Source organism: Salmo salar, chromosome 27 (genome assembly GCF_965601325.2).
Source record: "Salmo salar chromosome 27, fSalSal1, whole genome shotgun sequence".
Lineage (NCBI taxonomy): Eukaryota > Metazoa > Chordata > Actinopteri > Salmoniformes > Salmonidae > Salmo > Salmo salar.
Genome location: NC_138317.1, coordinates 39,796,629 through 39,811,013, shown reverse-complemented (window position 1 = coordinate 39,811,013; position 14,385 = coordinate 39,796,629). Strand labels below are relative to the sequence as shown.

Below are 14,385 nucleotides of genomic sequence, written 5' to 3'. Positions count from 1 at the left end.
TGTGTGTGTGTGTGTGTGTGTGTGTGTGTGTGTGTGTGTGTGTGTGTGTGTGTGCATCTGCTGTGATTGTGTGTGTGCGTGTGTGTGTGCATCTGCTGTGATTGTGTGTGTGCGCATCTTCTGTGATTGTGTGAACTCCCAGGTTGAGTGCATAAGAGGACTCTTACTCACACTCATCCCTTCTGCACGTTAGCATACCATACTACCACCAGTGAAATGGTCACATGGTCACCTAGGGTTAAATGGTAAATCCAGCTCTCTCTCCATTTGGCACAGACGGCTCTGTAATGTACTATAAACATACTGTAGATGTACTGTAGATGTACTATAGATGTACTGTAGATGTTCTATAGATGTACTGTAGATGTACTATAGATGTACTGTAGATGTACTGTAGATGTACTGTAGATGTTCTATAAATGTACTATAGATGTACTATAGATGTACTGTAGATGTACTATAAACATACTGTAGATGTACTGTAGATGTACTATAGATGTACTGTAGATGTTCTATAGATGTTCTATAGATGTACTATAGATGTACTGTAGATGTTCTATAGATGTACTGTAGATGTACTGTAGATGTTCTATAGATGTACTGTAGATGTTCTATAGATGTACTGTAGATGTTCTATAGATGTACTGTAGATGTTCTATAGATGTACTGTAGATGTACTGTAGATGTACTGTAGATGTTCTATAGATGTTCTATAGATGTACTGTAGATGTACTGTAGATGTTCTATAGATGTACTGTAGATGTTCTATAGATGTACTGTAGATGTACTGTAGATGTACTGTAGATGTACTATAGATGTACTGTAGATGTACTGTAGATGTTCTATGGCTGTAGATGTAGATGTACTGTAGATGTTCTATAGATGTACTGTAGATGTTCTATAGATGTACTGTAGATGTACTGTAGATGTTCTATAGATGTACTGTAGATGTACTATAGATGTACTGTAGATGTTCTATAGATGTACTGTAGATGTTCTATAGATGTACTGTAGATGTACTGTAGATGTACTATACACCATTGCAGCCCAGACTATAATCCCACTGTTTTGGGATTTTAGAAAACCGGGTAACAGTAAGATCTGTGTAGTGCTAGCTGCCAAAACCAACAGCTGTCAGTTATGAAGAGCAGGTTTAGTCAGACAGATAAAAGATTTAGGCTTCAGGTACCATGTGACCATTTCATTAGGTAGCAGATATCCACACAGATGCTCTGTAGTGAAGCAAGACACTTCAATGTTCTCCCCATAGTTTAACTCTCAGAGCTCCCCTGTACTCTCTTTCTGCGTCCCAAATGGCTTGCTATTCCCTATATAGTGCACTTCTTTTGACCCGAGCCTTACGGGGATCCTTATGTGCCCTGGTTTAAAGTAGTGTTCTATATAAGGAACAGGGTGCCATTTGGGATGCAGTTTCTGTTCAGAACAGATGTGGTTTCTGAATAGTCATTAGACAGGAGACATTAGTGTAATTGGTTGTATTTTATCTCTGTGATCACGATCCCAACATGTGGTAGATTGGTAATGGGGGCGATTGCTCCAAAATCACAATGACTCCTCCTGCACCATGAATATGGATAGGCACGGATACTGGACGGAGAGGGATCATCTAAAGTTCAATCTGCATAGGAGGGAACAGAGTGGAGAGAACACAGAACAGTCATGTTGTTTGTCTATAGGACATCATGTGGTCTGGATGGACTAAGACCTGTTAGTCTGTTGTCATGTTGTTTGTCTATAGGACATCATGTGGTCTGGATGGACTAAGACCTGTTAGTCTGTTGTCATGTTGTTTGTCTATAGGACATCATGTGGTCTGGATGGACTAAGACCTGTTAGTCTGTTGTCATGTTGTTTGTCTATAGGACATCATGTGGTCTGGATGGACTAAGACCTGTTAGTCTGTTGTCATGTTGTTTGTCTATAGGACATCATGTGGTCTGGATGGACTAAGACCTGTTAGTCTGTTGTCATGTTGTTTGTCTATAGGACATCATGTGGTCTGGATGGACTAAGACCTGTTAGTCTGTTGTCATGTTGTTTGTCTATAGGACATCATGTGGTCTGGATGGACTAAGACCTGTTAGTCTGTTGTCATGTTGTTTGTCTATAGGACATCATGTGGTCTGGATGGACTAAGACCTGTTAGTCTGTTGTCATGTTGTTTGTCTATAGGACATCATGTGGTCTGGATGGACTAAGACCTGTTAGTCTGTTGTTGTCATGTTGTTTGTCTATAGGACATCATGTGGTCTGGATGGACTAAGACCTGTTAGTCTGTTGTTGTCATGTTGTTTGTCTATAGGACATCATGTGGTCTGGATGGACTAAGACCTGTTAGTCTGTTGTTGTCATGTTGTTTGTCTATAGGACATCATGTGGTCTGGATGGACTAAGACCTGTTAGTCTGTTGTCATGTTGTTTGTCTATAGGACATCATGTGGTCTGGATGGACTAAGGCCTGTTAGTCTGTTGTCATGTTGTTTGTCTATAGGACATCATGTGGTCTGGATGGACTAAGACCTGTTAGTCTGTTGTCATGTTGTTTGTCTATAGGACATCATGTGGTCTGGATGGACTAAGACCTGTTAGTCTGTTGTCATGTTGTTTGTCTATAGGACATCATGTGGTCTGGATGGACTAAGACCTGTTAGTCTGTTGTCATGTTGTTTGTCTATAGGACATCATGTGGTCTGGATGGACTAAGACCTGTTAGTCTGTTGTCATGTTGTTTGTCTATAGGACATCATGTGGTCTGGATGGACTAAGACCTGTTAGTCTGTTGTTGTTATGTTGTTTGTCTATAGGACATCATGTGGTCTGGATGGACTAAGACCTGTTAGTCTGTTGTCATGTTGTTTGTCTATAGGACATCATGTGGTCTGGATGGACTAAGACCTGTTAGTCTGTTGTTGTCATGTTGTTTGTCTATAGGACATCATGTGGTCTGGATGGACTAAGACCTGTTAGTCTGTTGTTGTCATGTTGTTTGTCTATAGGACATCATGTGGTCTGGATGGACTAAGACCTGTTAGTCTGTTGTTGTCATGTTGTTTGTCTATAGGACATCATGTGGTCTGGATGGACTAAGACCTGTTAGTCTGTTGTTGTCATGTTGTTTGTCTATAGGACATCATGTGGTCTGGATGGACTAAGACCTGTTAGTCTGTTGTCATGTTGTTTGTCTATAGGACATCATGTGGTCTGGATGGACTAAGACCTGTTAGTCTGTTGTCATGTTGTTTGTCTATAGGACATCATGTGGTCTGGATGGACTAAGACCTGTTAGTCTGTTGTTGTCATGTTGTTTGTCTATAGGACATCATGTGGTCTGGATGGACTAAGACCTGTTAGTCTGTTGTCATGTTGTTTGTCTATAGGACATCATGTGGTCTGGATGGACTAAGACCTGTTAGTCTGTTGTTGTCATGTTGTTTGTCTATAGGACATCATGTGGTCTGGATGGACTAAGACCTGTTAGTCTGTTGTCATGTTGTTTGTCTATAGGACATCATGTGGTCTGGATGGACTAAGACCTGTTAGTCTGTTGTTGTCATGTTGTTTGTCTATAGGACATCATGTGGTCTGGATGGACTAAGACCTGTTAGTCTGTTGTCATGTTGTTTGTCTATAGGACATCATGTGGTCTGGATGGACTAAGACCTGTTAGTCTGTTGTCATGTTGTTTGTCTATAGGACATCATGTGGTCTGGATGGACTAAGACCTGTTAGTCTGTTGTTGTCATGTTGTTTGTCTATAGGACATCATGTGGTCTGGATGGACTAAGACCTGTTAGTCTGTTGTCATGTTGTTTGTCTATAGGACATCATGTGGTCTGGATGGACTAAGACCTGTTAGTCTGTTGTTGTCATGTTGTTTGTCTATAGGACATCATGTGGTCTGGATGGACTAAGACCTGTTAGTCTGTTGTTGTCATGTTGTTTGTCTATAGGACATCATGTGGTCTGGATGGACTAAGGCCTGTTAGTCTGTTGTCATGTTGTTTGTCTATAGGACATCATGTGGTCTGGATGGACTAAGACCTGTTAGTCTGTTGTCATGTTGTTTGTCTATAGGACATCATGTGGTCTGGATGGACTAAGACCTGTTAGTCTGTTGTCATGTTGTTTGTCTATAGGACATCATGTGGTCTGGATGGACTAAGGCCTGTTAGTCTGTTGTCATGTTGTTTGTCTATAGGACATCATGTGGTCTGGATGGACTAAGACCTGTTAGTCTGTTGTCATGTTGTTTGTCTATAGGACATCATGTGGTCTGGATGGACTAAGACCTGTTAGTCTGTTGTTGTTATGTTGTTTGTCTATAGGACATCATGTGGTCTGGATGGACTAAGACCTGTTAGTCTGTTGTTGTCATGTTGTTTGTCTATAGGACATCATGTGGTCTGGATGGACTAAGACCTGTTAGTCTGTTGTCATGTTGTTTGTCTATAGGACATCATGTGGTCTGGATGGACTAAGACCTGTTAGTCTGTTGTCATGTTGTTTGTCTATAGGACATCATGTGGTCTGGATGGACTAAGACCTGTTAGTCTGTTGTCATGTTGTTTGTCTATAGGACATCATGTGGTCTGGATGGACTAAGACCTGTTAGTCTGTTGTTGTCATGTTGTTTGTCTATAGGACATCATGTGGTCTGGATGGACTAAGACCTGTTAGTCTGTTGTCATGTTGTTTGTCTATAGGACATCATGTGGTCTGGATGGACTAAGACCTGTTAGTCTGTTGTCATGTTGTTTGTCTATAGGACATCATGTGGTCTGGATGGACTAAGACCTGTTAGTCTGTTGTCATGTTGTTTGTCTATAGGACATCATGTGGTCTGGATGGACTAAGACCTGTTAGTCTGTTGTCATGTTGTTTGTCTATAGGACATCATGTGGTCTGGATGGACTAAGACCTGTTAGTCTGTTGTCATGTTGTTTGTCTATAGGACATCATGTGGTCTGGATGGACTAAGACCTGTTAGTCTGTTGTTGTCATGTTGTTTGTCTATAGGACATCATGTGGTCTGGATGGACTAAGACCTGTTAGTCTGTTGTTGTCATGTTGTTTGTCTATAGGACATCATGTGGTCTGGATGGACTAAGGCCTGTTAGTCTGTTGTCATGTTGTTTGTCTATAGGACATCATGTGGTCTGGATGGACTAAGACCTGTTAGTCTGTTGTCATGTTGTTTGTCTATAGGACATCATGTGGTCTGGATGGACTAAGGCCTGTTAGTCTGTTGTCATGTTGTTTGTCTATAGGACATCATGTGGTCTGGATGGACTAAGACCTGTTAGTCTGTTGTTATGTTGTTTGTCTATAGGACATCATGTGGTCTGGATGGACTAAGGCCTGTTAGTCTGTTGTCATGTTGTTTGTCTATAGGACATCATGTGGTCTGGATGGACTAAGACCTGTTAGTCTGTTGTTGTCATGTTGTTTGTCTATAGGACATCATGTGGTCTGGATGGACTAAGACCTGTTAGTCTGTTGTTGTCATGTTGTTTGTCTATAGGACATCATGTGGTCTGGATGGACTAAGACCTGTTAGTCTGTTGTCATGTTGTTTGTCTATAGGACATCATGTGGTCTGGATGGACTAAGACCTGTTAGTCTGTTGTTGTCATGTTGTTTGTCTATAGGACATCATGTGGTCTGGATGGACTAAGACCTGTTAGTCTGTTGTTGTTATGTTGTTTGTCTATAGGACATCATGTGGTCTGGATGGACTAAGACCTGTTAGTCTGTTGTCATGTTGTTTGTCTATAGGACATCATGTGGTCTGGATGGACTAAGACCTGTTAGTCTGTTGTCATGTTGTTTGTCTATAGGACATCATGTGGTCTGGATGGACTAAGACCTGTTAGTCTGTTGTCATGTTGTTTGTCTATAGGACATCATGTGGTCTGGATGGACTAAGACCTGTTAGTCTGTTGTTGTCATGTTGTTTGTCTATAGGACATCATGTGGTCTGGATGGACTAAGACCTGTTAGTCTGTTGTTGTTATGTTGTTTGTCTATAGGACATCATGTGGTCTGGATGGACTAAGACCTGTTAGTCTGTTGTCATGTTGTTTGTCTATAGGACATCATGTGGTCTGGATGGACTAAGACCTGTTAGTCTGTTGTCATGTTGTTTGTCTATAGGACATCATGTGGTCTGGATGGACTAAGACCTGTTAGTCTGTTGTCATGTTGTTTGTCTATAGGACATCATGTGGTCTGGATGGACTAAGACCTGTTAGTCTGTTGTCATGTTGTTTGTCTATAGGACATCATGTGGTCTGGATGGACTAAGACCTGTTAGTCTGTTGTCATGTTGTTTGTCTATAGGACATCATGTGGTCTGGATGGACTAAGACCTGTTAGTCTGTTGTTGTCATGTTGTTTGTCCTCTTTGAGAGGGGCAGGCCTGTTCCAACTTCCAACTGTATTTTGTTTGATATTATAAGCAAATCATCAATCATGTTGCATTCTGGTAAACTTGTACATTTGTCATTTCCCCCAAATAATGACATACTTTCTCCCTACCCTCTTCCAATCTGGGGGCTTCGCCCTTTGGCCCTTCCTTGCTGTCTCTTTCTGCCTTCTCCTTAAACTATCCCCCCTGTCTCTACTTTATCTATCATGCCCTTCCCCTCTGCCCCCTGTCTCTACTTTATCTATCATGCCCTTCCCCTCTGCCCCCTGTCTCTACTTTATCTATCATGCCCTTCCCCTCTGCCCCCTGTCTCTACTTTATCTATCATGCCCTTCCCCTCTGCTCCCTGTTTCTGCATTATCTATCATGCCCTTCCCCTCTGCCCCCTGTCTCTACTTTATCTATCATGCCCTTCCCCTCTGCCCCCTGTCTCTACTTTATCTATCATGCCCTTCCCCTCTGCCCCCTGTCTCTACTTTATCTATCATGCCCTTCCCCTCTGCTCCCTGTTTCTGCATTATCTATCATGCCCTTCCCCTCTGCTCCCTGTCTCTACTTTATCTATCATGCCCTTCCCCTCTGCCCCCTGTCTCTACTTTATCTATCATGCCCTTCCCCTCTGCCCCCTGTCTCTACTTTATCTATCATGCCCTTCCCCTCTGCCCCCTGTCTCTACTTTATCTATCATGCCCTTCCCCTCTGCCCCCTGTCTCTACTTTATCTATCATGCCCTTCCCCTCTGCCCCCTGTCTCTACTTTATCTATCATGCCCTTCCCCTCTGCCCCCTGTCTCTACTTTATCTATCATGCCCTTCCCCTCTGCCCCCTGTCTCTGCATTATCTATCATGCCCTTCCCCTCTGCCCCCTGTCTCTACTTTATCTATCATGCCCTTCCCCTCTGCTCTGTTTCTTTCCATCTCTCCATATTCTTTCTATATCTCTCATTCTATTTGCCTCTGGTCCTCCTCTCCCCCATATTTCTCTCCCCCATTCCCCCCTTTCCACCTCTCTCTCTTTCTCCCCCATCCCCCTCTCTCTCCACCTCTAACCTCTCTCTCCAACTCTCCGACCTCTTTCTCTCTATACCTCTCTCTCTACCCCTCCCCTCTCTCTCCCCTCTCTCTCTCTTTCCACCCCTCTCCCTCCTCCCAGGACCTGGATAAGACCCATACAGAGATCATGCGTCACCACACCAGTATCAGTGAGCTGAAGAGAAGCTTCATGGAGTCTGTTCCGGAGCCGCGGCAGAGCGAGTGGGACAAACGCCTGTCCACCCACTCACCCTTCCGCACGGCCAGCATCAACGGACAGCTGCAGTCAGGCACTGACGGGGTGAGTCAACACCAACAGAACTGAAATGAATAGAACATCCGTCCCCATTCAAGTCAGTGATGTCATAATGGGTGAACTGGTGTGTGTATCCATGAGTTGACCAGTCAAATTGCCAGGGTTACGGGCTCTAAGCCCCTTCTAGAGAGTCTATTTCTATGGAGTCAACAGAACAACCAGTCTTGGTACAGAGTCGGAGACAGCCATAAAAAGCTCATGTTACTCAGAGACACAGACAGGCTTTTATTCTCTTTAGTCCCACTCTTAGCACCACCAGGACAGAGACAGCCATAGCAGCTCATGTTACTCAGAGACACAGACAGGCCTTTATTCTCTCTAGTCCCACTCTATAGCACCACCAGGACAGAGACAGCCATAGCAGCCCATGTTACTCAGAGACACAGACAGGCCTTTATTCTCTCTAGTCCCACTCTATAGCACCACCAGGACAGAGACAGCCATAGCAGCCCATGTTACTCAGAGACACAGACAGACCTTTATTCTCTCTAGTCCCACTCTATAGCACCACCAGGACAGAGACAGCCATAGCAGCCCATGTTACTCAGAGACACAGACAGGCCTTTATTCTCTCTAGTCCCACTCTATAGCACCACCAGTACAGAGACAGCCATAGCAGCCCATGTTACTCAGAGACACAGACAGACCTTTATTCTCTCTAGTCCCACTCATAGCACCACCAGGACAGAGACAGCCATAGCAGCCCATGTTACTCAGAGACACAGACAGGCCTTTATTCTCTTTAGTCCCACTCTAAGCACCACCAGGACAGAGACAGCCATAGCAGCCCATGTTACTCAGAGACACAGACAGACCTTTATTCTCTCTAGTCCCACTCTATAGCACCACCAGGACAGAGACAGCCATAGCAGCCCATGTTACTCAGAGACACAGAGAGGCCTTTATTCTCTCTAGTCCCACTCTATAGCACCACCAGGACAGAGACAGCCATAGCAGCCCATGTTACTCAGAGACACAGAGAGGCCTTTATTCTCTCTAGTCCCACTCTATAGCACCACCAGGACAGAGACAGCCATAGCAGCCCATGTTACTCAGAGACACAGAGAGGCCTTTATTCTCTCTAGTCCCACTCTATAGCACCACCAGGACAGAGACAGCCATAGCAGCCCATGTTACTCAGAGACACAGAGAGGCCTTTATTCTCTCTAGTCCCACTCTATAGCACCACCAGGACAGAGACAGCCATAGCAGCCCATGTTACTCAGAGACACAGAGAGGCCTTTATTCTCTCTAGTCCCACTCTATAGCACCACCAGGACAGAGACAGCCATAGCAGCCCATGTTACTCAGAGACACAGAGAGGCCTTTATTCTCTCTAGTCCCACTCTATAGCACCACCAGGACAGAGACAGCCATAGCAGCCCATGTTACTCAGAGACACAGACAGGCCTTTATTCTCTTTAGTCCCACTCTAAGCACCACCAGGACAGAGACAGCCATAGAAGCTCATGTTACTCAGAGACACAGAGAGGCCTTTATTCTCTCTAGTCCCACTCTATAGCACCACCAGGACAGAGACAGCCATAGCAGCCCATGTTACTCAGAGACACAGAGAGGCCTTTATTCTCTCTAGTCCCGCTCATAGCACCACCAGGATTCCTGACAACAATGTGATGTTTGAAGTGAAAGATGGTACTTTTGACTCGCTTTTTGCATTTGTTAGCACCAGTTTACCGAGATGGATGTTTTGTTTATGTGCTTTCATTTTCAATTGAAGATGTGTTTTGACTTTCTTTAAGCAAGTTTTCTTGCTCTGTTGTTTTTCTAGTTGTAACTTTGGATTGCACATTCGTCATTAGTCCCAGTAGGGGGTACTGTTGTCTTTTCTCATGTCATTCAGTTGTTGTTTTTGACACAAATCAAGGTCCAGTCACTAATCTAGAGGATGCAATTATGTTAGTCAATGTCCAGTTTCTAGAAGATGGCAAAATACCTGGAATATTCGCATTACAGGGGTGCTGTACTGTGTTCATTTGAAAGAAAAGTATCATATTTTTTTTATTTCCTCATACTAGGTAGAGAGGAATAGATTATTTTCGGAAAGCAGTCGGAAAGCTTCAGAGAGCTTCATCAAGTGTTCAACAGTTTCTCTGTGTCTGTGCATCTCTGTGTGTACAGTGGACATGCTCTTGGAGTCTCTCTGTGTATATTCGTATGTGTGAAGATTGTGTGTGTGTGTCTGTGTTTGCGCATGTGTGTGTGTGTGTGTGTGTGTGTGTGTGTGCGTGTGTGCAGGTGAGGACGGCCTCCCTATCACCTGCATACAGAGTAGTTGGTGGCGTATCAGAGGTAAAGGTACTCTAATTCAGTCCTTACTGGCCGTACAGGGGCTGAGCTGAGCTGAGCTGGGCTGAGCTGGGCTGGGCTGGGCTGGGCTGCAGTAAGAGAACACTAGCAGGACTGCGCTCTCCCACCCCTGGCCCTGTCACGACCTACTTTAATAGATGCCCCTTCCAAACCACACCCCCTAACCTTTCCCAAACCCTCCCCCCTCACCACTGCCTGCGCTCCATGATTGGCTGCTGCCAGCTTTTGTCTTCCTGCTTTGATCTGTCAATCAAATCGCATGGCTGGGTTTACCCGATAGTAGTGAAGCTGCATGACTCAGTGATGATGATGATGATGATGATGATGATGTCTGACATAGTGATGAGAGACTGAAGAACAAAAAACTAAACACGCAAACAACCCAAAAAACAAACAGCGACAACAACAACAAACTGACCTCCTCCTCCCCCTCTTCATTTCATTGTCTCTCCTCCTCCCTCACTGGTTGTTTTATGTTCTCTCTCTCTCTCTCCCCCCCTTGTGTCGTCTCTCAATCCTCTCCTCCTCCTCGTCTTCCTCCTCCTCCTCTCCTTTCAAAGTCGTGCCCTGCCCCACAGTCATATCCACTCCCTCCTCCTCCATATCTTCCACCACCTCCTCCTCTACCTCCACCCCCTTCTCCTGAGGAGGATCCGGAGACCCAGAGAGGTGTTCAGGCCTTGGGTCACCGAGCATCACCGCTCCCTTCCCCTCACTCCTCTACTGCCATGGGGCTGAAAAAACTATTTTACTCCCAGACTTGAAGCTGCCTCCAGCTACCTGGGTATCCTGCCTGCTCCAGACCCTTCTCATGTCCTGCCTATGTACCTGAAGAATACTAAGTACTTCCCTCAGAACATTTAAAAACAAATCTAAAATAATTATAATCTTAACTTTCAATCTCTATTGAGTATAGGTAATTGTAAATGATAGGCCTATAGCACAATTTATATCAATGGAGATTATCATGTTTCTAAAATATCACAAAGAAAATACATATACAATTGCAGTATAATACACTAGTCTGGTGATTTACCAAGCAGTCTTACCTGACTTGATATTGTATGTAAAACATTTCAGATGTCTTTTTCTATCTTCATGAACACACTACCAAACAAATCCCAAATATGAGCATCCCAATTCCCAATAGACCTGAATGTATTCTGATAAGCTCATCTCTTTAAGGCAGGCTCATTGACTGACTGACTGGCTGTAAGATGGCAGTGAGGAGGAGGGAACACTGTGGTCTAGCCAACCTGCACCAAGCCAGTTTCTATGGTGGTTCTCCGCCTAACGGTGTTATGATCCAAGACGTTGCACTGCCAAACAAACGGTTTGCACTAGCTAGCATTTTACCTGCCAGAGAAGGCCTTTATCCAATCTAACCCCCAGCCATCCAATCTAACCCCAGCCATCCAATCTAACCCCAGCCATCCAATCTAACCCAAGCCATCCAATCTAACCCAAGCCATGGAGGAGCAGAGCCCCATAAAAACTCTCCAGTCCCAAATATGCTGCTGCTGCTGCCACCGCTTCCCTGGAGGTTGGTCCGGCCTGGTCCGGCCACCCTGGACCCTAACTCTCACTGCCCAGAAACCGAGAGTCTGAGTCGGGCTGAAGCTCAGTGATGGGACCCACCACTCACTAATGTCAGAGTTCAGAGAGAACTGAAGGAGACTCTTCCCCTCCGCCCTCATTTACAACCTTCCACCATTTACCTACTCCCCCACCTCCCTCCTTCCCCCTGTCCCTTCCCCTCCTACCCCACTCCCCCCTGTCCCTTTCCCTCCTAACCCACTCCCTCCCCTGTCCATTCCTCTCCTACCCCGCTACCTGCCCTGTCCTCATCCCTTCCCCCTCCTAACCCACTCCCTGCCCTGTCCTCATCCCTTCCCCTCCTAAAACACTCCCTGCCCTGTCCTCATCCCTTCCCCTCCTAACCCACTCCCTGCCCTGTCCTCATCCCTTCCCCTCCTAAAACACTCCCTTCCCTGTCCTCAACCCTTCCCCTCCTAACCCACTCCCTGCCCTGTCCTCATCCCTTCCCCTCCTAACCCACTCCCTGCCCTGTCCATTCCTCTCCTAACCCACTCCCTGCCCTGTCCTCATCCCTTCCCCTCCTAACCCACTCCCTGCCCTGTCCATTCCTCTCCTAACCCACTCCCTGCCCTGTCCATTCCTCTCCTAACCCACTCCCTGCCCTGTCCTCATCCCTTCCCCTCCTAACCCACTCCCTGCCCTGTCCTCATCCCTTCCCCTCCTAACCCACTCCCTGCCCTGTCCTCATCCCTTTCCCTCCTAACCCACTCACTCCCCTGTCCTCATCCCTTCCCCTCCTAACCTACTCCCTTCCCTGTCCTCAACCCTTCCCCTCCTAACCCACTCCCTGCCCTGTCCTCATCCCTTTCCCTCCTAACCTACTCCCTGCCCTGTCCTCATCCCTTCCCCTCCTAACCCACTCCCTGCCCTGTACTCATCCCTTTCCCTCCTAACCCACTCCCTTCCCCTCCTAACCCACTCCCTGCCCTGTCCTCATCCCTTCCCCTCCTAACCCACTCCCTTCCCTGTCCTCATCCCTTCCCCTCCTAACCCACTCCCTGCCCTGTCCTCATCCCTTCCCCTCCTAACCCACTCCCTGCCCTGTCCTCATCCCTTTCCCTCCTAACCCACTCCCTGCCCTGTCCTCATCCCTTTCCCTCCTAACCCACTCCCTGCCCTGTCCTCATCCCTTCCCCTCCTAACCCACTCCCTGCCCTGTCCTCATCCCTTTCCCTCCTAACCCACTCCCTGCCCTGTCCTCATCCCTTTCCCTCCTAACCCACTCCCTGCCCTGTTCTCATCCCTTCCCCTCCTAACCCACTCCCTGCCCTGTCCTCATCCCTTTCCCTCCTAACCCACTCCCTGCCCTGTTCTCATCCCTTCCCCTCCTAACCCACTCCCTGCCCTGTCCTCAACCCTTTCCCTCCTAACCCACTCCCTGCCCTGTTCTCATCCCTTCCCCTCCTAACCCACTCCCTTCCCTGTCCTCATCCCTTCCCCTCCTAACCCACTCCCTGCCCTGTCCTCATCCCTTCCCCTCCTAACCCACTCCCTTCCCTGTCCTCATCCCTTCCCCTCCTAACCCACTCCCTGCCCTGTCCTCATCCCTTCCCCTCCTAACCCACTCCCTTCCCTGTCCTCATCCCTTCCCCTCCTAACCCACTCCCTGCCCTGTCCTCATCCCTTCCCCTCCTAACCCACTCCCTGCCCTGTCCTCATCCCTTTCCCTCCTAACCCACTCCCTCCCCTGTCCATTCCCCTCCTAACAGACTCCCTGCCCTCTTCCCATCCTCCCCTAATTCCTGCCTGTCGGTTGGCCATTCCCCCACGTCTGTTCATTGTTCTCTGTCTCTCTTGGTCTCCCGTTGCTGAACACAGCGAGGGAAGCGTCCTCTGTTTGAATACCAGGTAAGATTACTGAGACAGCAACAGCAGGCCTCCTCAGCCCCCGGGGGACCACCGCTCCTCAAACACCACTATCTACAGGAGGAAGAAGATTATACTTCTGATGATTCTGAGGAGGAGGAGGAGGCTCGGGGCCAAGGGCACGCTCTGAGGGTCTCTATCGACATGCCTGAGGAGGAGGACAGGGCAGGGGGGCCCTCAGCCTGCCAGCTGTACCCAGCCATGCTCCAGCTCCAACCGTCCCACGTCTCCTTCTCCCTCATGTCTGGACTGCTGGTCATGTTTTTCACCCTGTGTTGGCTGGTGTTTATCTGACTGGCCGGTCCGGTGGAGAGAGAGAGAGCCCTCTAATGAACTGAACAGCCCAGTGACTGGCCGGTCCGGTGGAGAGAGAGAGAGCCCTCTAATGAACTGAACAGCCCAGTGACTGGCCGGTCCGGTGGAGAGAGAGAGAGCCCCTTACTGAAGTACCCCTGTTGAAGGACAGCGACAGACACACAGACACACAGACACACAGAGAGACAGACAGACACACAGACACACAGACACACAGACACACAGACAGACAGAGACACACACAGACACACAGACAGACACACAGACACACAGACAGACACACAGACACACAGACAGACAGACAGACACACAGACAGACAGACACACAGACAGACAGACACACAGACAGACAGAGACACACACAGACAGAGACACACACAGACAGAGACACACACAGAGACACACACAGACAGAGACACACAGACAGACAGAGACACACACAGACAGAGACACACAGACACACAGACAGAGACACACAGAC

General features: G+C 47.1%; 1 protein-coding gene across 9 annotated transcripts in view; it reads left to right on the top strand.

Annotated features, from left to right (window-relative positions):
* Positions 1–14,385, top strand: part of LOC106589039 (protein 4.1) — a 149,022-nt gene that overhangs the window by 107,563 nt on the left and 27,074 nt on the right. For all 9 annotated transcript variants that reach the window (XR_014382958.1, XR_014382957.1, XM_045709469.2 and 6 more), the window contains one exon: positions 7,602–7,781. Coding sequence is in view for 7 of the 9 variants with exons in the window: in XM_045709469.2 (XP_045565425.2) it covers positions 7,602–7,781 (180 nt within the window). In the remaining 2 variants the exon portion in view is untranslated. The remainder of the gene's footprint in view (positions 1–7,601; positions 7,782–14,385) is intronic.